Below are 24,727 nucleotides of genomic sequence, written 5' to 3' on the forward strand. Positions count from 1 at the left end.
TTTTTTTTTTTTTAATTTTCATTTATTTCCCGGGAGCTTCCTATCTGGAGGGTTTTTTTTTTGGGAGCGACACAGAGAGCTGCACAAGACCCGGAATCAAAGGAGCTGTGTGCGGGGTGGATGGCACGCAGCGGGGTGGCTATTTTTTGCCATAATTACGCTGGAATCGGGTGTTTGTTAGGTCTGCCCCTACCCGTGCTGGATGGCTCGCAAGCCCACGGGCCGTACGGAAGGGGGATTTGGGTGTGAGGCGCCCTAAATAGGGGCGCTGGGCCAGGCTTGGCAAGGGAGAGGCAGGTGTGGGGCAGCAGCTGGAGTTCAGCAGCCCGGATCTGCGGGTTTCGGAGAGCACAAATCTTCTCCTCCGCTGTTATTTCCAGCTCGCCATATGGACGCGGGAGCTGGAAAGCCACCAAGGAGATGTCTGAATCGCTTTCCAAAGCAAACGCCTCTGGAAAAGACTGGGTTGAAGTGGAATGAGCCGCACAGCGAGCGCCGGGATGCTGTCAGGAGGGCATCCCAGAGTCACCCGGGAGGCACGGTGGAAATATATCAGGTGCCCCAAAAAGGTGCCGGGAAGCAGAGGAAATAAAGGAAAACCAAAAGGCCGAGCAGAAGGGATTTGTGTGAGTGGTTCAGGGGAAAAACAGAGGCTGAGCACGCAAGATTTGAACCCACAGAGGCCAGGAGAAGGAGAGGCCAGAGCCTTTTTTTTTTTTTCTTGCAATGTTTCAGTCGCTGCCTGGCCGGCCGTGATGGGTGACAGAGGCACGGCCACACAAACCAGGCTGACCTTGGGGAATTCCTCCTCGGACGTTCGAAGTGGAATTCCTCCTTGACCTTCGGGTGCCGGCGTGGCTGCCTCGAGGCGTGCTCATGCCCTGGCTGCTCCTCCAGCTCTCGGGCCCCTCCCTGCCACCCACACCTTTTCCATTTTTGCTTGCTAATTGGGAATAAGAGAAGGGCCGCAGCACGGTGCTGCTCGGGGACTCATAGCAGAGGTGCAGGATGCTCCAGGAGATTTTTAGGGGATGCTCAGCAGCTCTGGGAGCCTCCGTGGATGCTCACCCTGCAGTAAATCCAAGTCTCTCATCCTCACTTCTCCCTCTTCTCCACACAGAGACGCACAAAAGCCGCAGAGGCACTGCGACAGGGCAGCAGGATCTCAGGAAGATGCCCTAAAGCCCAGTTGCCAGCTGCGGGATGACCCCAAACACGAGTGCAGCCAAACCACTGCCTCGCTCCCTGCCTCAGTTTCCCCACCCCAAGCGGACCCCTCGGGGCAGATGCGGCCTCGCTGAACGCCCAACGCCACGCGCAGCGAGCCCATGCCCCGGTTTCCTCAGCTGCTGCTGTCATCCAGAGAAATAATGAGCGCTCTGCCTTTGAGTCACTGCCATAAATGATGTGCTCCGGTCTGGTAAACACTATTACATCACCTCTCGCATCTGACACTCTCCAAAAGAAAAAGGAAACACACACACACAAAAAAAAAAAAAAAAAAAAAAGGGTTCCAATAGGTTTCAGTATCGCTTCTGCTCTGTTCCAAGACGAAACGAAGCCAGCTTCCTGCTGCGCTCTCCTCAAGTGCTGTTTGTTTCTGCGCTCCCGTCCTGTTTGCTGCCACCATCGGTCTTCAGACTTCGCCAGGAGCATCGGGCGGCTCGGAAAGTCGTGACATAGTCACGACAGACAGCTGGGGATTCGGTGCCAGGAGGCAAATGCAGCGCTTCCACTCCCTGCACGCCACCGGAGCGCCTTGCCTCTGCTGGATAACCCCCCCGCTGGCTTTTTCTCCATCCAGCACTTGAAAAACCTCCAAAAACGGGTGCTGTGGGAAGCCAGGACCCTCAGAGTGCAGAATTTCCCCTCAAAACCCTCAGACCTGAATCTCCAGCGCTGCTTTGTGCTGGTTGCCCTGTGCCCCGATCTGCCCTGCGAGTAGCTGCAAGCGCTCAGGATGCAGCGAGGTGGTGCCGCGGGAGCTGGGAATAAAAAAAAAAAAAAAAAAAAAGGCAACCCTCTGACCTGCAAAAGCCCTCCTGCGGCACAGCGAGGCTCTGCCCTCCTCTGAATCACAGGGACGGGGCTAAAAGTACGCCCGCTGCTCCTTTTGAATCACAGGGCTGAAGACGGGGTGGTTTGACAGCTGGAACAAGGCACCACGCCGCCCAGCTCAGGGCTGTCGAAACTTCTGCTCGGTGCTGGGTCAGAGGGCTTCAAAACCTCTCCCCTCGCAGCTTTTCTCAGTGCTCTCCTCCCTCGGTGCTGCTCCAGCCCAGCACTCGTTGGCCAAGCGTTCGGGCAGCCCGGGGTGTCCCCGCACCGCCGGTCACACTTCGGCCCCCATCCCACGTCCTCACCCAGCGAGGATGCCCTAAAGGAGGGACATCGAGGATCCTTCAGGGGCCAGAAGAAGCCTTTCTGCAGGGATTTAGCCGAGGAAAAGGGCAGCAGGATCTCAGATCCTTTAACCTCTCAGATCCCTTTAACCTCTCAAACCCTCTGACCTGGAGCAAGCTGCTCCTGCCTGATGGAAGACGGCCGCTGCCGTGCGCAGCCAAACCTTCCCCCCAGTTAAACCAGTTGAGGGGAAGCACTAAGGGATTGTAAAACCAGTGCAGGACCAGAAGGGTTTGGTTTGGGCACAATTGCAGCCGCACATCTCAGCCAGACAGAAAATCCGACGACTTGGGGGTACCCAAACACCCAGGGGAAGCGCAGTGATGCGATGACAGGAGGCCACGAGCCCCTCCATGACCACAGAAGTTATTTTTTACGTTGTTTTTCTACCAGAGAGCCCCTCCCTGACCCCAAATTGGTCTCAGACAGACAGACAGACACAACCAGCAGGAGAGCACCAGGAGACGGTGGGTGAGCACAGGGCGGCACAACACGCGCTGGTCTTGCCTCACGGGTCCCACAACTGAAGCCAAGGGGGTTGTTTAGGGACCTGATTTTTCATTATTTTTTCTGCATCCCGAGCAGAAGTTGGCATTTTGGTGTCCCCACTGCTTTTGACCTTCAAACATCTGCTTGGCTTTCCCTACCAGCACCAGGGTGACATCTGTGGGGTTCATCCGAGCCTAACCAACCGTGGTCCCAAGACCGTAGGTCCCAAGACCGGGTTCGTAGCAAGGCAGAAAAGAGGCAGGAATGATCTGAGGCTGGAAGAGCTCGTGCTTGGCTTGGGGGAACCCAACGGGAGAGAAAATCCCGAGCCCGCAGCATCACACACAGCACGGGCAGCCCGAGCAGGCCCTGCAGCGGGTGCGGGGGAGCTGCCCCGTGTGGACGTGAGGAAGAAAAGCCAGCACCTTCCCCTCTTGCCAAAGATCTCCTTGAGAAGTAAAAGCAAAACAAAGCCGGGCTTGCAAAAGCACAGCGCTTCCAAGGGCAGTTTCAGCCCCACGCCCATGCGCGGACACGCACAGCTTGTCAAAAAAAAAAATTAAAAAAATAATAAAAATAAATCCATCATCTTCCCTGTGTCAACGCAGCCGGAGCAGGAACTTCAAACCCAATTAGCAGCATCCTGCAGCTCGAGATTCCTCCTTTGAGGTCCCCGAGCGGAATATAAACCAAAGGCACGAGGCGAGAGGCGAAGCCTTCCTGGTGAAGCCCTACAAAAGCCGGCGCAACGCCGCGGCGGCCTTTTGAGGGTGGAAACCCAAAGGCGCCCATGTGGTTTTGGGGCAGATCACAGAATCGGTGAGGTTGGGAGAGACCTCCACGATCACCCAGTCTAACCTCTGACCTAACCCTAACCACTCCTCCACTGAACCACGTCACTGAGTTCAACATCTCAACGTCTTTTGAAGCCCTCCAGGGATGGTGACTCCACCACCTCCCTGGGCAGCCCATCCCGATGCCTCACAACCCTTTCGGTGAAGAATTTCTTCCTAATATCCAACCTAAACCTCCCCTGGTGCAATTTTAGCCCATTCCCCTTCATCCTGTCTCTAGGAGGAGCAGAGATCCCCCTGAGGTCCATCTGCCGAGCTTCCTGCCCCGCGCGCGCTGCGTGGGCTGGCCGGGCGCATCGCGGCCACGTTTCCTCCATCCATCCAGGGAGGGAGGGAGGGAGGGGAATTAAGGATGTTTTGACAACACAGGTGGCTCACGAGGCTCTCGGGGCTGCAGCCGGATGAAAAGCAGCCTTCTGCCCGTGGCTAATTATGCCCGTGGCTAATTAGCCCTCACCGGCGGCGTGGATTTGGCTCCCGTAGGAATGCCGGAGCACGAGGTGGGTGATGCCCTGACGGGAGCACCCTTTTACGGGGCAGGTGCCGGGGAGCTAATGATGTTTGATGATTTAAGGCCGCCGGTGACTCAGGACGAGCAATTAAGCTGATTTCTGCGGGAGGAAGGCGCTTTGCTCCATTAAGCTAAAAGCATCCTCCGCGGCTCAGCCCGTCCGCCGCCCGGCGAGCCCACGGCAGGGTTTGGATGTTTTCCCCTATAAAAACCAAACGCTTTCACCTTTGTCTCGGGATATTTTGGGGCCGGAGCCCCTCCCAGATCTGCAGCCTCACCCCGACCCTGTCCTGCCTCCCAGGGGACAGGGCACGCAGCTGTAGGGCTGGAGGCATCTGAAGGGGACGGCACCCCTCATGCCTATAGGGCCACCCCCATTTTGTGTTATCGTAACCCCAAACCACAGCCACCCCTCCGACCCTACCCCAGTCCATGAAACAGGTTTAGGGACGCCCACCGATCCCAAAAAAAAAACATCAGAAAGGATGATTAGGATGGAGATCCATAATGAAGGGGGAGCATCCAGCTGGACGACCCCATTGGGACGCGATGTGCCGAGTCATGGGGTGGCAGCTCTTTGGGGCCAGGCTCCCGGCGAGCCCGTGGGGAGGAGGAAAGGCTTTCCTCAGGCAGCGGGGACGGCGCTGGGGCTGGCGTTTGGACCCTTTTTCTTTTACAACTTCCTCACAGGCGTTTGATCCCGCTCGGGACCCCGAGGGGTGACGGTGGGGCTGCTTGGACGTTGCCCCATTAATAGGATCGGCAGGCGGGGAGGGGGAAGCAGACATTATAGGGTGTGGGGAGGGATCCCCAGACGCTTTACCTTTCCCCCCAGGACCGAAAGCACCCCAAAAAAAAACCCTTTAGGGGTTTTAAAAGGGTTGCTGACACCCCTGGATGCCCCCACAGCGGGGCTGAGCCGAGTCCCCCCAGCAGCAGGTGCACCCGAGCACGGAAAGGGGAAGGGGGGGGCTGTCCCAAAAGAGCCTCCCCTATCCCAAAGGGGCTGTCCTGAAGGGTCTCCCCCCATCCCAAAAAGGTCCCCCCCCGACCCCAAAAGCCACTCACGTATCGCCTCAACTTCTTCTCCGGCGGCGACTTGCGGAGCCAGCCGGCGCACACCACCTCGCCCCCGCTCATCGCCACCCAGCCGGCCGCTGCCTCCCCGGCCCCGAGCAGGAGGAGGATGAAGGACGAGGAGGAGGAGGACGAGGAGGAGGGATGGAGATGAAGAGGGAGGGACTGGGGAAGGGGGGGCACACACACAACGAGCGCCTCCCCCCCCCCCCTTCTCTCTGTCTCTCTCCCTCCCTCAGCTTCCAGCCGCGGCTGCGGGCGGGGAAGCAGGAAACCGCCTCCCGGCCCGGCTCTCCCCGCCTCCCGGCCGGCTTTAAAGACACAAAACCACCCCTCCCTGAGGCAAAAGGGTGCCCTAAATCCCCCTCGGCAGCTCCCCGACCCCACAAGGCTTGCCCGACCCCACAGGGTTTGCCCCGACCCCACAGGAGTTGCCTCAGCCCGGCCCTGCCCTCACAGATCACAGAGCCCGGGGTGGAAACTTTCCGGGCCTCGCACCCCCCCCCCCCAAATTTTGCACCTCAGATTTTTCACTAAACCCCCCTAATTTGAAGGTTTGGAAGCAGAAAGCCCCCCCGGGGAGGTTTGCACAAGGGTTTGGCAGGTTTGGAAGCAGAAAGCCCCCCCCTCAGAGAGAGGTGCCCGGCTGAGCTCAGGGCCCCATGGGGGAGATGTGGGGGTCAGAGGGGTAGCAAAGGGGAGAAAAAGGACCAAAAAAGACCCCCCGAAACCAAACCAAAAACCCAACCCCCAAAACAAGAACATCAACAACAAAAAACCATCAAACCAACATGAAAATAAACAATTAAAAAAAAAAAAAAAAAAAAACATGAAGGCAAACCAAACCAATAAACCACGGCAGCAGGTTGTAGCAAAATCCCCCCCTGCCCTGAGGTACATAATAATAATAATTGAGGGGAAGCGATAAAAGCCTCATTTTTTATTTTTTCTTATTGTCAGTAATGGAGCAGCACCCACTTCATCCAAGGTCCTACGTCCCTTTACAGCCCTCTAACCCTCCTTTTGCTCCATCCTTAACAACAAACCCCTGGGCATGGCAGTGGTAAAAGTTGTTCTGTGCCGAGTCCCTTCGCACCGCACCTGTTTGGTGGTGTTTTGTTTTTTTTTTTTGTTTTGTTTTAAGGAAATACAAACTGGGGATGGATTTCCCAGACCTGCTTCTCTCTGACGGCTCTGCCCCAAACCTGCTGGGGCACATTCAGTCATCGCTCCCTGCCTTGATTTCCCTCCCTGCTGCTCCAACCTCCGTGGGCAGGGACGGTCTCTCCTGGCGTGTCTGTGCCGTCCCTGCTGCAATAACAGCTCCAGCCTGGGACAAAAACCAATATATGTGGCTGCTCGAGTGGGGATCTTGCGTCACGAGCAGTAATTACAGCTCGCGGTGCCTCTGGGAGGGAGGGATGGCACCTTTGTGCAAGCTGGGGACACAGCACTTAGGCCATACGTTGTTTATCAGCTTTGCGAATACACAGCGGAAGGGAATAACCCCTTGAGGAACGAGGATGTAATTTGTGAAGGATGTATGTTTGTAGGCTTCATTTTTATTTTTTTATTTTTGCCAGGTTAAAAGAAAAAAAAGAGGAGTTTCAGACCTTTTCCTTGATCCCGTTCCTGCAGGTGCCAGCTGTGCCCGCACACCCCGGCCGTGCCTCACTCCGTGTGCAGGAGCTGCACCAATGCACGCTGTTACATCCACGGGGTAAACGGGGTGACCCCATGCTCTGATCCCAGCTTCAGAGACCTTCCCAAAACCCAGCACTCCTCCAGGGAGGCCAGAGACCCCCCGGGAGTTTATAGAGACCTAATTGAGAGCGGACAATCGCGATTAATAGGCAGGTATGGTGCAAAGCCACTCCGTGCTGCCCGTTAATGATTCACGGGCTAGGAATTTGCTCGCACTGACACAGATGCAAAGTGGTATCAATTTGAAAACCAGTCGCGGAGAACCCCGTCTGCATTTTTATGTTAACAACTTTCCCCACGCAGGGCCGAAACGCTTCACTGGGGCCACGGCTCTTTAAAGTGATGCTCCGTAATGAGCATCGGGGTGAATTGGTATGAGTTATTCCGCACGGCCTTGGGGTTATGACCCTGCTCCCTGTCCTCTCCTTTCTCTCTACTTATCCCATTTCCTGGTGCCCAGCTCAAATATGATCACCCGATCATATTTGACCAGTGGCCAAAACACGAAGCATCCCCATTAATTCTTTTTTTTCACGCCTCTGCTGATGCCTACTCTAAAAGCCTGCCGCACGCAGCTCCCCGGCGCTTTTGGATGGGAAACGGGTTGTGATTTCTGCACCTGTAAGCACGCTGCCAGCTCAGACGTGAGACAGAAGCTCCGTGCAGAAAAACTGCTCGCAACAAAGGCGCTCTGCCTGAACGTGCACGCCTAAACCCCGCCACGGCTGCGCTCAGAGCGGGGCCAGCAAGTAAATCCTGGCATCAGGTGGCCAGATTCCTCGTGACCCGATGCATGTCGTGCTACAGCACCGGTGCCACTGAAAGCGTTGGGCCAGGAATACAAATCTTGCCCCCGACGCAATATTTGCTCTGGAGCAAACCGGAGTCGGAGCAAACCAAAAAAAAGGGAGGAATTGAGAGGTGGCGTGTAAGAAATCACGTTCCTATGGGGTTCCGAGACAAATCCCGCGTTTGGTGTGCTGGGATGCCTGGGAAGGAGCTGCCCTTCCTCCTGCAGAAACCTCCAGGGGGGGTTTTAATCACAGCCTTCACCGGCCTTCCTCGTTCTCGGCTGAAACTGAGATCCACGTGTGAAAAACCCCAACTTCTGGCGAACCGCAGTGCCCACCGCCTCCCGGTTTCTTTAACCGAGCTGTGCCATCTGCTGGCCCAAGGAAAAGCTGCAAGAAGAGCGCGTCCAACCTCGCAGCGGCTTGCTGGGGAGGCAGGATGGAGACAACGGGGCATTTCCTGGGGATTAGGGGCCCAGCTGGCGGAATGCTTTGGGCTACTCACCCCAGCCAGGCTCTGCTCCCTAGGAAATGCCCTGCGCGGGGGTTAAAATAAACCGAAAGAGGCTGCGGGGAAAGAGGCTCTGAAAATGCGCCGTGCTGCCGGGTGCCGCGCGCCTGCTTTGCCATTCCGAGCGCACGCTCGGGCTCTTGAGATGCAGCTCCACGCCGCGACCTGACTTTATCTTCAGCACACAGCTCCTGCAGCAGGGCTGGCTGGCAGCGGCGCCTTTCATGTCATCCAAATTTGTCAAGGTTAGGGAGAAAATAAAAAAATTCTTCTCTTTCAAGAAGGATTGGAGCCTTTTCAAGCTTTCTACCCTGCGTAAAAGAGCACGGCGAGCCCCCCAGAACAGCCGGCGGGTGAAGGCAAACCCCAAGCCAGTCCTTTCCTTTGTCGATAGGCAGCAGCTCCAGCAGCTCTGGCTGCTTTCCCTGAGCAGGGGGAATATTAGCACAGGATGCTCTGATCAGCTAACAAGGCAGTTTAAAGCATCTTCACCGCGGTGTTCTGGCAAAGACGGGGGCACCAGAGCTCTGATGCCTTCGCAGAGACTCAAAAAAGGGAAAGAGAGGACTCGGGGGGCAGCAGTGCTGGAGATGCACACACAGCCTGGAAATTGATGGTCCTGCAGTGATGGGAAAACAATGGGATGGGATTTAACAGGCTGCCCAGAGGGGCTGGGGCTCCTCTTTGGTGCTGAATCGGTGTCTGGATGCAGCCAGGGGACGCTTCCAGTCCTTCCATTTTAAGATAATGACACGGGTTTTGCTGCTTGGGAGCCAGGATCCAAGCTAAAGCCCAGTCCTGCTTCCCACACTAAACCAGACCATTCGAAATAATTTCGCAGGGAGCTGAGCTGGGACAAAACACAACTGAAATTCTTCCAAAACCTGGGCTCAGACAGAAGTTCTTCACGCCTGGTCCATCCTTCTGGGATGCCTTGACCGCAGCTGGGCCCTCGGCAAGCAACCGTAAAACAAATCACAATAAAAAGAGAAGGGAGAAGTCTTTGCCCAGCTCCCCTGCCTGTTTACCCGAGCCTGGTATCCCCTGACATCCTTCGGCATTACTTCCAGAGCAGATGGTGCTCTGTGGTAGAGCAAACGAGCAATTATCCTCCTGACACCCCGCGAGGCCTCCCCGCATGCGATCGCAAGAAGTTACTTCACCCCAAGCTAAGAGCTGTTGTCTGGCTTTTCAGCATAATTGGCTGTAATCGAGTTTAATTTGGTTGGTGCAGTAACTCTGAAGACTTTTGTAACCGGATTACTGTCGGCTCAGCGGTCATGTGCCATTATATTTGCTGGGCAAAACAGAAGCCAGAATAAAACCAGATGCTTTCCCCCCTGCTCCTCCTTCCAGCGGCACCCCTCCAGGATATGAGCTCGCGCTGCACAGTCACCGTAATGAACTCAAAATGCTATTAGAAGAAGGAAGTCGTTGCTGTCATATTACATTCAGGCCTCTCCTAGAAAGCGTAAATGATCTGCTCTATGTATCTCTGTTTGTTTACAGTCGGAGACCACGCACAGCTTAGGGCTAAAAATACTGGAGCACAGATCTACGATGCGCACGAGCTTTGAGGTGAACAAATCTCATTATCCTTCTGGTACAGAGAGGGGAGCTCGGACCAGGAGCAGGAGTGAATGAGCCCCTCAGGTCCCATTTTCTGCTGTACATCACCAGCCAAGAGAAAGGACTACCAGGATGAGAATGCTGTGTCTGTAGCAGATGCACGGATCTACTGCAAGCAAGCCATAGGTGAGAAAGGCAAATGTAACTAAGCCAGCAGCATAAAGCCCTTCTTTTCAGACCTTCCAGCTCCTACTGGCGTTAACTTACCCAGGCAGTGTGTGAAAGGCTGTTCTCATCAGGCTTTAGGACAAATTTTGAAAATTCAAGACCCTGTGGGCCCCCAGATGTTGGGATTTAAGACCCGGTGACATCCTCCTGACTGATGCTGAGACCAGACAAATGGAGACTGAAATGTACTTTTTTTTTTTAACAGTGAAAATGTACTTTTTTAAACAGTGAAAATGTATTTTTTTTTTTAACAGTGAAAATATTCATGGGAACAACGCATGGAAGAGATAGGATCTTGTGGTTTCACAGCACTGGAAGCTATTTGGAGGCATAGGAAACGTATTATGTTCCTGGCTTAAACGCCTGTTGTCAGATAGATGCCTCCTAAAAACTCAGCTCAGTTTTGAATTGCAGATAAACCGTGAAAAGACCAAAGAGACTTCTCCGAGAAGCAAAGCAACATCTTCAGCTCCCAGTCCCAAATGCTACGGAGCAGGCACCTGCACGGCTGAATGCTGGTAGGCTGCAGACGCAGGCGTTTGCATCTCTGGTTCTGGCCAGATGGCTATTCCGAGTTTCTAATGATCTGGGAAATGAACGCTTCGTAACGTTGCATCTCCGAGGGGTTAGCACCAACTTTCTTCCAGTTTCCATACCAGCACTGCTCCAGATGGCACCAGATCTCGGGCGGGGATGGGAGTAACGCGCTGCTAAAAGCTGCACGTGCTCCGAGGAGGCGGCAATGTAATCCTGCCAGGCAATCACCCGTCAAGTTCGTTAACAAATATGCTCATGAAATGTGTTCAACGCTTGCATCCTATACTTCCTAAATCACCATAAACGACAATAATTGATTAACGCCATTAAAAACGGAATATGAAAGCGTTTTTCAGCCACTGCAGAAGCTGAGCCCTCAGATTTCGTTTGCGTTGTACTTTGGGTTGAGCGAGTGGCAGAGTTCAAACACGTGGGGTTGTTTATAGGGAAAGCACTTTGCTGTGCAGAGCCCCTTCTGTGACACACCGCACGCTGCTGGGCAAGCCCCAACGCACGTGGTGGTTTATTTACATTAAACAACGGGAGAGGTCACTTCAAGTGCTTCACGGGGATGGCATCGTGCGACTCCAGCCTGGCAGAACGAGGCCTCATCAGCAGAAATGTCTGCTTGACTCAGGCAGGGGAGCCTCAAAATCTAATTCTGACTTTGCTTCCCTCTATAAGCTCTGGCAGATCTCTTCATCTGTCCCTGCACTCACCTTAAGCATCGGTTTTCTCATGGCTGCACGGACACAGAGAGGTCAGCAAGCCTTGGAGTTGTTTGGGTGGGCAGTCTGTGGCCGTGCTTCCAGCAGCAGAGCAGCACAGCTGAAGGACACACGGGAGATGGGAGAGCTGAATCTCAAAGATTATGCATCACACGCCTGCTTCACGTGGCTTAATCTGGCTTAATTACAACGCCGAGCATTTAGAGACTGGGATCTTCAAAGGGCCACAAAGAGTACTGAATTAATGCTCAAAAATCACTCTGGAATTAAAGAATTACTCCATAGAATTGCTGTTGCACCGCCACTGCGTCTGTGAAATGAAATTATTTTCCCCCGTGGCTGGAAACGCAGCGTCTCTTGGAATTCATGGCTGATCGTACAGGAGCGTCCAATATAGAAACGTGTGAATGTGGTTTGTCAAGGCTACCTTCCAGACCACACCGCGAGTTCCTCGGAGCAATTTGTGCCTTTTTTTTTTTTTTGCCAGCAACCCATATGGTTCGTTACTGCTGAAAACCGAGGCCTCCGTTACTACAGCACACGCGAGCGTCAGTACATTAATCTGCTGAAGACAGTAAGAAAGATAAACAGCTCCTGGTGAAGAGCAAAAAGCAGGAGCAGGCTTTGCAGAGAAAATTAAAAATGTGCTCTCTTGGCTCCCTCAAATTATTCAGGAAAAAAAAAATAAAAATCAATTGCAAGAGTAATAAAAACCAACAGCAGCACTGTGAAATCCGTATTGCTCTATCTGAAAGGCCTCGGGACGTACAGGGATAGATAAAAATCACTGAAGCACAGTCTAGGATGTTAGAAATGCCAAAAATGCGTTTGAAATCGGATCGGCTGCAAACATCCTGCCTGGCTTCTGGTGTGGCAGTGCACCCAAAGGCGGAGGGGAGTCTTGTGGGGAGGCAATGCACAAGGACTCAGTTGATTTGGGTCAGTTCCATGGTTCTGCCACGTACCTCGGAGAAGCTGCTGAATTGCTCCATGCCTCGATTTCCCGCAGGAAAAAGAGTGTCAGCAATAAGAGCAAGAAGGATCCTGAAGTCATTTCACCCATGTTTCACCCAAAATCGAGCCCACAATTTCTGACAGAGCTAGTCGAAGTCCTTCAAACGGCCTCACAGCCTTGCCCCACTCCTGCCCTTCATGGCAAAGCTCTCCCTTCGCAGCATCTTTGCCTGATCTCGCATGGCAAACACTGAGACCCAGCTGCAGGACAGATAAGAAGCCACATCACGGCAGCAATAAAGCAACGGGAGCTGTAATTTCTTTGAACTCGGGGTCAAACTTCTTGTTAGCCAAGTCTATAAGAACCCATACAGTAAATTACATGCGTCTCTTTACCAGCAGGATCATAAAATAAAACTTTACAATCCTTCTGAAGGTCACAGCTTGGCAACAAACTGTAAGATAAAACTATAAATTCACCCCCGAGACCAGTTTTCATGGCTTCACCAGCTTTGGTTAGATCTGAGGAAATTAGGACTTCGACAATCTTTATACAAAATCTTTCTTATTTCTCCTTTGGACCCATCTCCAAGCTCTCCCTAACGTAAGACAGAGGCTGAAACAACAGCAACAGCAAGCGTTAGTGGTTTCAGCAGCAGCAGAGCCTCATTTATCTCCATACACACATTTAATGGGAACAATGACCAGAGTGTTTCTTGGCAAATTAGTCCCTTTCTCCCCCGAAAGACAAACACACCTATAAGCTACTTCCAAAACAATCAATATTAGTCCAGCAAACAAAACCCTACGTTAGGTTTCCCATCAAAGTCTTGGCACTGCCTCGAGTGATGCTCTGTAAATTGCAGCCGCTGTTGAATGAAGTGGAAAGGGGACCGCTGAGCTGGGCACCTCGGTGCTTCTCCCTCCTGTCTGGGGGCTTGAAGAGACTTAAGCCAGCTACAAACCCTACGCCAGCCTGGCCTGCTGACTCTGAAAATCTGGCTGAGGGACAGAGCTTTATTTCTGTGACTAAGTTAATACAACAGCCCAAGATCCACACACTGCCATCGTAACTCTGCTGTTCTCCTTAGGATTTACGCTATCTCTGCTGCTAGCTAAGGAGCACGTGTTCGCTCTCCTGGGAAGACTGAGACGTGGTACCAGTTTTTGGGTATGATTTTCTTAATTAGATCCTGCACATAAAGATCTGAAGTAAAGGGATTATCTGAGGTTTGTGTGAGCAAAACCAGAAGTCTTCCTTTCAACGTTCACGCGCAGAAACAATCATCGATGACGCCGATTCTTTCCTCTGAAACTCCAAGTGAGGACAACCCTGAAAAGAGGCAGTGCTGGCTGCCGAGGAACTGAAACTGCAAGAATTACTTACCAACAACTAGCAGAGATCGTGCTGGTTACCTGGCCTCGAGAGCTGACCCCTTACAGCACTGAAAACACCCCAACGTGAGCTGTGGGTTCAGCTAAGGGACGAGTCCTGGGTGCAAAGAATGACAGCTTTTTATTTCAAGAAGTGTCAGTTTTTAATCTGGCTTCGACTCTTGCCGGAGTGCAGCCTCTGAGCAGAGAAGCAGCAAGGAAATGGCTTCAATCTACGAAACTCTCGGCGTGTTTCCCTGCCTGCATGTCCCAGAGGAAATTCATTCCGGGCCGGGAGCTTCAGAGGAAATAGATGGCATTCTACATGGAAATCCCAGATCAAAACGCCCCTAAGGACAGCCCTGCCAACACACCCAGCACCTCAGAACGAAGCAGAAGTACGTGCACAAGACGAGGGAGGCTGCTCCGCTTGGACACGCAGTGGGGAACGCGCCAAGAAGTGCGTCCTTGCCACCTCTTGCTTCACAACCTGCTGTCCTACGACGGCTACAACCAGGAAAACAAAACGAAACAAACCCTCTGACACTGCTTCATGTACCTACCTGCTCAAAGGTTCAACCTTTTCCTTCTGTCCTGCAACGATCTCTTATCGAGGTGAAGAATGGAGGGCGGATCGCACCAGCCCTCGGCTCTTGCAAGGCCTCGATAACCTGCCTGAAACGCTCCTGCCGTCCTTCCCGGTAACTCGTGACTCACTCCACATCATCCCACGGCTTTTGGGCACCTGCCATTGTCTTCTCTTCTCCACCTTGTTTTTCACCTGCCGCTCTTTAGCCCCACCCGGCCTGTCAGATCTGAGATCCCGTCAGATTCACGGCGTGGCCAACAACCTCCTGCACCTTCACGGGGTGGCCAAAAACCTCCTGCAACTTCCCAGAGTGGCCTTCAAATAGCAGATAGCTCAAACGCACAGAGATACTCGGGTGTCTTATGAACTTCTCAGCGGTTTCAAAGGTGCTCGAACCCTTCCACGGAACCAGACTTACCACCTCGGGCTGTACCAGGAAACACAAAGCAGCAAATGCATGGTTAACACCCGCCTAATCGAGCAGACGAAGGAGAAAACAATCTTGATGTGCAAGGGATACTGCAGTGACTGCACCAAACAGCCCAAAGCAATGACCTCGAGGTGATCTTGTTTGCACGATCATTACACACAAGAGGCCCGGCCGTGGACCGAACTGAAGCACGGCAGGTGCCCCGTTACATAAATTTGTGTTTTTAGATGCTGCAGGCGCAGTACTGCACGGCCTCACTGCAGAGAACTGGGACCAGGATGCTACCAGCCCAACGCTGTTTGGTAACTGCTTTGCAATCTCTTTCATCTACTCGGAAAAAAAGTCTTCAGGGCTGTTCTGCAGCCACTTCACGTTCTGCGTGCCAATTTACCTGGGTTCATTAGCAGCAAGGCTGTTACCTTGCTTTTTCTTCTTTATATACATTGTTTTTACTGCAGCTGTCTCGGGCTCCACGCTAGTAAGCACTATGCAAATGACCGGTTGCTGGATGGCTGCTAATTTAGAAGGGAAGAAGGATGCTGGAAACCCTCAGTTCGAGTCCCAAATAAACCACTTGTTTCCAGTTGCCTTGGGCAAGTCACTTGATCTGCCCTGAAATCTGTTTTCAAAACAGAAATGAATATTTCTTTACCTGGCAGGGAAGCTGAGAGCATAAACCCATTAAAGACTGCAAGGAGTTCCGATCCTAGGGTGATAAGCAATTACTTCATACATATGCAAGGGCTGGCAGCGTGCGTTGCTTGTTCCAAAATACACACAGAACTGCTTGGCCCGATGAACAGATATTTTCTCAACAACAAAACAGCAAAGCAACAACAACAAACCGCCTGAAAACTACAGGTTGGCTTCAGAGGGATGAGTGTGCTCTCGTCTAACTGAACGTTTCCTTCTGCTGTGCAAGGGTGCTTGCTCGGATGCACGAAGCAGGTACCTCCTGCAGAAGCTGTGCGACCGATTCGGGTCCACGCAGAAGGAAACATCAGCCAAAAAGGCTGGAGGAAACGCTTTCCACCAGAATAAGGAGCCACGCAGAGTTACAAAACAACCCAGTGAACATCTTTATTCACAAAATCAACCATCAGCCACCTGATGCGCTCCCGCAGTTCCAGGACGATGTTTTGCCTTGCTAGGTCTAGCTGATTTTTTTCCCGAGGTAAAGAGGATTTGCTTTTAACTCGGGGTGGGGAGAAGCACGCTGCACAGTTGTCATTTCGTAAGAGCAAAACGCGTCTCAGCCGTGACAATACTTTGCAATTTTATAATACTCCAATCTTCAAAGCACTGTGCAGGCATTTAATTAAAGCCTATTAAAGCCTCACAGCAGCCCTGGCTCCCCGTCCCTCTCAGGTCACACCTCCTTATTAATATTTCACATGAAACCCCCGCTACCTCCCAACAATACTGATTCAGTACTCCCATCACTCGTGCTAGTCTCAGGAGAACCTCAACCCTTTAGTTAGGGGTTTATTTATTTATTTATTATCACTCCCGAAATCACTAAGGATGTCAACTGCTCTCACATTAACCGCAGCTATGCTTCCATAATCTCACCAGAACGTGTATTATTTTCTGTAAGCCAGGATTAAGCTCACGGAGAGCTTCGTGATACAAAAATCCTCTCTGTTTCCCACTAAAACGCCCTGTCCCGTGCTCACGTTACGTCCACGTGGTGACACCAGCGCCTTGCTCCGCTCCAGCCAGCTGCTGAGCTACAGCAGACAGGAGTGAGGGAACCTGGGGAAAGGGATCACGTCCTTGATGTTGTCGACTCCCAGGATGTACTGCAGGTAGCGTTCAAAGCCCATCCCGAAGCCTCCGTGGGGAACCGAGCCGAATTTTCGGAGGTCTAGGTACCTGCGGTGGAAAGAGACAGTTACACTTGCAGCGCGTTTACGCTGAGGTAATTACAGCGAGCTTTTTATCTAGGGGTTTGTTTTCCATCTTAATTACTTCTCCTCGCCCCTAACCGCTGTGGGTTTCTGCCAACGCAGCCGGGACAGGCCAGGGGTGGGAAGAGGTGTGGCTCCCTGACAGGAGGAGCTTTTATTAGCAGAAACCCCAAGTGCAAAAAAAGCATTTAAACCAGCAGAGCTACGCCTTGCCGATGTGCTAGAGCCTGTTTTGTTTAGGAACGAGAACTCATTTGGGTACAAAGCATGGTTTTACCACCACAGCTCATGCTGAGAGCACCTCTGGAAGTTTTAACAGGTAAAACATCCCGAATAGAGGCACGAGCCCAGGTCTGACAACACAAAACAGAGATGGAGGCTCCTGCTCACAGCTGTTTAGCCTGTGCCATGCTGGTGTTGAAACCTGTCCTACAATAAATTCTTTCATTTTCTGTCGAGTCACCTTTTCAATAGCCTAAATCATATCATTTCCAGTAATTTCTTCAGAAGACTATTTCTTGGCCCAAACAGGTCCTGCTGTCTGCTGAATTTTCCCTCAGACCTTTACTTTTCTTTTAAGGTAATGATGATAGCCTTTTTTATTTCCCCCCCGAATCACTTTTACAGGCTGATTCATTTATTCCCCCAGCAAGTCAGCAAAAAATCTTGGCCGTATCTTCTCCAACAATGAGACCTGGAACAAGACATTTCATTTTCCAGAACAGTACCTGTCATCAACAGAAAACTCAGCTCCCTGGTTTGGAAGCAGATATTCCAAATATTATAGAATCACAGCATGGCTCGGGTTGGAAGGGACCTTAAAGCCCATCCAGTTCCAACCCCCTGCCGTGGGCAGGGCCACCTCCCGCTAGATCAGGTTGCCCAGGACCCCATCCAACCTGGTCCTGAATACCCCCAGGGATGGGGCACCCACGATATATGGGTTAAGAAGCTTCTTCTTTAGAGCTCCCCATTGCCCTGCTGGATTTCAGCTGCTGTGATACACAAGGACTATGCGTGCAGCTATAAAATGTCACCCACAGTTTTATTTTAACAGGAGTGAACAACATCTCGGTGGGTGTCTTCTTTTATGGGGCCACTTCTGAGCCTGCTGGGGCCACGAAGTTTTTATTCTTTATATGAATGCCCTAGTAGGGGATTGAGTGGCTGCACGTGCATTACGTGCTTCTAATCTTGAATGAATATTTTATCAACCCAGTTTAAAAATGCAAGTAAATTTAAATGTAAATATATAACCAAGTATTCTTAAATATGTATGTGCATATAATTATATACTAATATAATATATAAATATGCAAACAATATATATAAATATGCATCTTGAATTACACATGCTTACACTATATAATTATATACTATGGAATTACAATATATTACAATATTATGTATTAAATTATATATTAAATATATTTAATAAAATAGATAGTAATGGGTTTGGCTGGGATAATTTTCTTTATAGTAGCTCCTACGGTTCTACACTCTGGATTTGTGATAAAAACAGTGTTGATAACACCTTGATGTGTTAATTATTTTAACTATTTAATTATTTTTAATTATTGCAGAGCAGTGCTTATGAAGCATCAAGGTCTCTTTCTGGTTCTCCCACCCGAGAGGAGGCTGGGGGGAGGCAGCACAAGGAGTTGGGAGGGGACTCAGCCAGGACAGCTGACCCAGCTCACAGGTTTTCACACTTTTACCTTTCTGATCCTCTTCCCCATCCCACTTCGGGGGAACGAAGAAGTGGCTGTGTGGGGCTTAGCTGCCTACCAGGGTTAACTGACAATACATATAAAAATATGTATTTATCACATTTATATAATACATGAATAAATGTAGTAACACCTAAGTACACTTAATAAATACTTAAGTACCCATAAAAACATATGAATTTTGCTTGTATTTTGATACATATGTAGATACATATTTATATTTAAGTGCTTGCCTTTCAGGGTTTTGTTGGTTTGCAGCCCACATTTTAACAGCGTGAAGCCAAAGCAATGCCACTGATCACCTCGTCTTGCAAAACACAGACATTCTCCAACGAATGGCTAAGCCTGCAAGACATTGCCCTGGCAGACTGAGTTTGGTGGTAAGACTTTTAGAGCTGAAAATGTTAATTTTTTCTTGCAGTTCATTAACAGTAGTTAAAATTTGGGAAGCGGTATATTATTTTTTTATTTTTTTATTTTTTCCATGGGGCTCTGCCTCCTCCACTCTGCTGCCTAAGCAGTAAAACCAAAAGCAGAACTTCCTACCTCTTCCTAGCACTGACCCACAACGGTTATGCCTGCACTGCAAGCTGAACAGCAGGCTCAAGAGAGGGATATTTGTTGCCTGGTCCTGGGGGCCCACAAGTTTTTTGTCTGCACACAGTCATCTTCAACTTAACCTGCTTCACGCAGGCTGCATTTGTAAGAATTTGGGTATCCACTTATAAACCAGGATCTGCCTCCGGGGAGCTCTGCTCTGCGACTTTTCAAGGGTTTGCAAGGAAGGCGATGGGCGAACCTGATGCTGAGGGTGGTGACTTGTAAAATATGAACGGCCTCCTAAACGCGAGGGATTTGAGCGCTGCCCGTGGCACAGCAACCTGTCCCAGCTCAGCAGTTCTGAGCTGAACTGGCTAAGCAGCTGGTGACAACTCTAGCAGCAAGCAGCAATTTAAATAACAGCACAAACACTGCTGGTGACATCAGTGAGCCTATCTCGGCCCGTGCAAAGACAGCTGAGGCTACGCCTAGCACCTTTTCTTCCCTTCTGCTGGCAAGAGAGTTTACAAAGTCATCACAAAGAGATGGAGTAACTCAGCTGCTTCCAGATGAACAATAATAATAAATTCTACCCTTGCTTATCCAGGGCTTTCATCTGTGGATCTCAAAGCACTCTGAGAAGCCATTTTGGCAAAAGGACCGAAACAAAACCCATTAAAGTTAATAGAAAAAGTCCATTGAATTAAACGTGCTGAGGATCAAGCCTGTGAATCCTTCCTGATGACTGTGCTTAGACGAAGCAAAGGAATTGAGAAATTTTCCATTCTTCCCAGATGAAAGAAAAAAGTAACTGCCTGCAGATGAAAAGAAAAATCCCTTTAGGCTGGGAAATGTTCCCCGAGGTTTCCTTCATTCAATAATCTCCAGACACTGGATGTTTCTCACCTCAAAAACAGCAAAAACAGCCATGAACTAATCTAGCTGTTTCTCCCAGTGCCTCATACTTATGAGGAGGGATGAGCCCCTCACTGGCAACTGGGGGGCCGTGCAACAACATTCTACAGGGGAAATAAGTTTATGTGACCGCAGATAGCCCCTGAGTTCATGTTCAGGACCCAGAGGGCTGGTTGCTCTTCTGAGATTTGAAATTTACTAAAATATGTGCTGCAACAACATCCCCTGGCAGCGAATTCCACCAGCTTGTTATGTGGCAAGTTAGCAAAGCATTCCCTAGAAAAGCATTCCCTTTCATCCCTTTAAAAACCTATATCCTTTCACCATCATCGTGAAATCCTGCGCTGCACAGCAAGGCCCTATGAAGAACAGCACTCTCCTAGGGACCATTTGTAAAGCAGAATGTATTCTTTTCGGTCTCCTTTCAAAACAAACACCACCTTCATCTTTTATGTAACTGTCTTGTTATACTGAAGCCTCCGCAGCCAGTTAGAAGAAAAAGTACAGCCGAAAGAACAAAGACACTGCAGTCCACGAAGTGAAATATCCTACTGGAAGAAAAAAATAAGGAAAATATATGGGTAATGAAAAACTGCTAGTGACATGAGATGGCATTTGCAGGACCATTTGGTTAAATGTTTCAGGTACTGAGCATGCAAAGTACCACGATGCTGGGAAAAACGCTCTCTTTGGTTTCGTACAACTTCTGCTCTGCTACAACTTTTCAGGAATCTTCCAGCAATCTTCCAGCGCTTCCATGTTCTAATCAGAGCAGCAACAAGAGGGTCAGGCTTCTTCCAAGGAGGGAGATGGTTTTACCTGCTTTCACTGGGCTCTAAAGGAGGTTCAAGGAGGATATGAATGCTGTGACTGCCCATTGATCCGAAGCAGCTCACCAGTGCTGCTGTTTCTTAAGCCCTCTCCTTTCTACCTTGCCACCTGACAGAATGCTCTGACATTAGAGTCACAGAATCATTAGGGGTGGAAAAGACCTCCGAGATCATTCAAGCATCAAAGACAATTGTAAATAAGAAAGGCCAAGAAGACTGAAGCTCAATATTCACCATCTAAGGCCAAGATGGCACAGTAATATCCATCCTAAGACAGCAGGTAACGTCTGCCCTGGTGCTATGTCCAAGGAAATTGGTGCTTACATGCAGAAAGACCACCTGGAATGCTGCTCGTGCTGGTATGGGGACATGTTCATTACAAAGAAGTAAAGTTTTGTTATTGCTCGTGCTAAGTTGGCACTTGGTGTCTGCAGGCAGGGCAAGGCCCTGTTTGTGAGGCAATGCACTCAACACCCTGTGGTCACAGAGAATTCAGGCTTTGCCCTGTGGAGCTGACAGCCTGAACTGGCAAAGAACAGCAGGAAAGAGGCACAGAGGCAGCAAGTGAGTTCCCAGGGCAAACTCTGACCACCTGACTTTCCCACCTCACTTGCACAGACCTCTCAGCCTAGCCAAGATCAGCATCTGCAGCACCGAGCTCTTTTCTATCTACAGTTCAAAGGAAGAGTGTGAAAATAAGATACAGTTGCTGCGAAGCCAAGCCAGATAGTTCCCCAGCTCATATTCTTTACAGAAAGAAACCTGTGCAACAGGAAAGATGTCCTGAGCTGAGGAAGATTCAGAGGAGTTTGGCTATATTCATTTATCTACTTTTTGAAAAGCTTTCTAGAAGACAGGGAGAGGCAGAAGCACCACAAATCATCGGATGCCTCTTTGACCGATGACTCCCCCACCAGCAAGGAAGTCTTGAAGCCACAAATAGGAGCAGCGTGTCCCAAAATATCCTCGTGCTTACTCAGAGAAGAAAACAGGCAGAAACCGAGATATGGCATTAGACGGGGGATTTCAGAAGGGACCACATCTTGCACAGCCCATTCAGGAGTTAGCAAATATTGCACTTCAAAAGGAATGACTCAGCTGCTCTCAGAAGGGTTTGTGTGCCAGCTTCGGAGACTGAATTCAATCACAGAAATGGAGGAAATTAATTTCAGTCTCTCCTGCCACCTTCACTGAGAAGATGCTGGCAAACCACCGACCTCTTTTCTGGCAGATTCTGGAGCAAGAGGCCAGTAGGAACCACAGATCTCCTGCGCCTTCCTAGCACACCAGGCTCTGCTACGGCAAGGCTCTTCAATCAGTTTCAGTCTTCTCTGGGAAGCTGCATCATCCGCAATGGCGTGGAGGGAGCAGAGAATCTCCAAAATGAGATTACAGAAGGAAAGAGTTTCCAAAATGTTACTGCTACACGACATGAAACTGAAAATGGGAGATGGGCAACGTCTTGGTCTTCTCTTCACAGGAGGCATCAGGCAGGGCTGAGCAGTGCTGAGAGGCTCCCTGCTACTGAGCACCAAGCTTTCTCAGGCTGTACCTCAAATCCTGACCACACAACTGATTATCCTTGGTCAGGACAACCCTTCCCTCTCCAGCAGACCCAATATTTAATTACCTACATACGCTGGGAGTTGCTGACTATGCTCCTCTAGTGTATCAGGTGCTGGGAAGGGTTAGGAAAAAAAACACATCGTATGTACCACCCAGAGTCCTGGGATTGTTCTGAGTATTTTACATAAGCTGCAAGGGGACAACTAAGAAGCAGAGCATGCTAAAAGGATTCAGCTTGACTGCTACACCTTACACAGACACACTGGACATGTTAACAGCTCTCTACCAGCAATTTTACCTGAGAACATGGACAGTTAAAACATGTACCTGCCTAAAAATATTTCCTGCAAACAGAAGCTACGGGCTCAGAGACATTCCAGACAGAAACCTTCACCCTATGCTCTGGGTTTGATGAGTTGATACAGTGCATTCTGACCCATGAATGCAAATAATAAAGGAAGACAGTTCATTCACCCTATTTGCAAATGGATGATGTAAAGGACTGACAGGCACTGAGCACTTCTGAAGTGATTTCATATTGTGGGAGGAGGAGAGTGGAAGAATCTCCTCCTACTGCTCTTCTCAAGGCATTCTCCCTAACGAGCACTCCAAATACCGAGGAGTATTTGGATACTCTTCTAAATTTAAAATTCTCTGCAGTATCATCCTCTCAGGAGCTATGACCAAGTACGTACCAAGAAACACTTGTCAGGAGGGGCACTAAAATCTTGGCATTTTAATAGGCTACGCTGTTAATTCAAAGGTTGTTCAGCCTCCTTAGCAGGACAGTTTTAATTGCTTCCATGGATTTGTTAGGGAAGGTTTTTCGACCCAATTGCCCTGTCAATTGTAAAAGGAGTTATTCATGGAGCTGTTAAAGGTCACAAATTGCTTGTGGTTCTGCATCCTGTTTATCTTGTGTGCTGGTGGACAGAATCTATGCGCAGCTTAATGATTTAATACCGCTGATGAGCTGTAAATTAATCCACTTCGTGCCATCCTGAAAGGAATGACCTGTGCTGTCCGTGGACAAATTGGGAAGATAAACTGTGTAGCATCAGATTAAATTTGTTCAAATGAACTGCCTGTTCCATTTAGACTGGACTGGGCCAAGAAATGTCCCCTTCAAGAACAGAGCCAAAAATAAATAAATAAATAAATACATATGTAAAAGAAACACTTGTTTTAAGAACCTCAGAAGAAGAAATATAGCTTACAGACCAAGATATTGTCTTACCATTGGTAGGTATCTTCAAGTCCTAATCTGTGGAACAAAAAGAAAAAGCCTTGTAAGTAAAGGAACACAACAGATCTTCAGGAGCAGCACTTGACTGGAAGACAATATGAGGTTAAGGGAGGCTCTCGTGATGAAACTCAGTCCAAAAAGGAAAGGTAGGAAGTTAAGGGAAGGCATGGTCGGTGGCTGTCAGCTCTGGCACTTGGTAGACATCTCAAACAGGTTCCCAACATGCTTCTTAAAATGCCAAGTTTGTTGGTAAACAAACAGGGTCAAGCCCAACTTCATGCAAAAACTTCTGCACATTCTTAAATTAAGACAAATTAATAAACTCTACTTGTGAATTTCTGGAGAGAACAGGCCTAAATACTGAATTTACATGCAGCCAAACTCACTTGTAAATGAGTATAAATCTCTTCACATGTGCGGCTATGGAATGATGCAAATTTTCCCCTTTCTTAGTTCACAAAACCACTAAAGATGCCACGGATTTCATAACGTGTAAAGCCATTAAATAAAAATAGTTTTGGTAAAACTATTAAATAAAACCGTGGCTTTTCCTAATTGCCACCAGTGCAACCTCCCTCTTTTCCTGTCCTGGCAGAAACTGAGCAAAGTTGATGTTGTTTTTTTTTTTCTCCACTTCTCTCAACACAAACAAGAATGTCTGTAAGCAAAATTAGACCATTTTGCTGATCTTCAGCGCGTTGCAGCAGTCCCTGTAGGACTTGTAGATCTGTTGTAAGAAGTGTGCATAAAGAGCCAAGAATTCAGCTCTCTCTCTAGTTACGGTGGGTCTGCAGGAATTTCAAGAATTTAAAGGCATTAACAAAGTATTTTGACTCAGCACATCAGGTCCTGAGCACTCAAAACTGAGAAAAACGTAGTAAGTATGATTATTTTTCCACGTGTTTCCATCTTCAGTGCAGAGCTGTACTTTAAGGCCACTGTAGATACACCATTTGTAGCCTGAAATGCTTCCTGTGTGTTCCCTGCCAAACAAAAAAGTCTGGCTTTAACCTTTACCAGGATCCCTCCTCCAGCTGCACACCTGGAGGGCTGGGGACTCGGGATCTCACTGTCAAAAATGTCAAGTGCAGCAGGCAACACTGCTCATTGCTTCAGACGAAGCGTGCCTCCTTCTGGAGAGTTCACAGGGAGAGGAACAACAAGCAAAGGGAGGCCTTGCAGGGAATATATCACCCTACACTGCAAACTGAGAACCACCACGCCAGTGATTTAATTGCCCT

The 24,727-nt window shown here is 49.7% G+C and overlaps 2 protein-coding genes across 7 annotated transcripts in view; both read right to left on the reverse strand.

Annotated features, from left to right (window-relative positions):
* GAB2 (GRB2 associated binding protein 2) overlaps window positions 1-5,518 on the reverse strand; it is a 75,533-nt gene extending 70,015 nt beyond the window's left edge. For all 3 annotated transcript variants that reach the window (XR_014319018.1, XM_082778449.1, XM_082778448.1), the window contains exon 1: window positions 5,326-5,518. Coding sequence is in view for 2 of the 3 variants with exons in the window: in XM_082778449.1 (XP_082634575.1) it covers window positions 5,326-5,397 (72 nt within the window). In the remaining variant the exon portion in view is untranslated. The remainder of the gene's footprint in view (window positions 1-5,325) is intronic.
* Window positions 5,519-14,385: 8,867 nt separating this feature from the next.
* The window catches only part of NARS2 (asparaginyl-tRNA synthetase 2, mitochondrial), a 46,319-nt gene continuing 35,977 nt past the window's right edge, over window positions 14,386-24,727 (reverse strand). For 2 of the 4 annotated variants that reach the window (XM_082773037.1, XM_082773036.1), the window contains exons 13-14: window positions 23,478-23,504; window positions 15,812-16,624 (exon numbers count right to left, since the gene is read on the reverse strand). In XM_082773037.1, the coding sequence (XP_082629163.1) occupies window positions 16,480-16,624; window positions 23,478-23,504 (172 nt within the window). In that variant the 3' untranslated portion in view covers window positions 15,812-16,479. Of the gene's footprint in view, window positions 14,747-15,440; window positions 15,456-15,811; window positions 16,625-23,477; window positions 23,505-24,727 lie in introns of those variants that run through there. The other 2 variants (XR_014318584.1, XR_014318585.1) reach the window with 2 other exon arrangements.

Source organism: Aythya marila, assembly GCF_965140915.1.
Source record: "Aythya marila genome assembly, chromosome: 1".
Classification (NCBI taxonomy): domain Eukaryota; kingdom Metazoa; phylum Chordata; class Aves; order Anseriformes; family Anatidae; genus Aythya; species Aythya marila.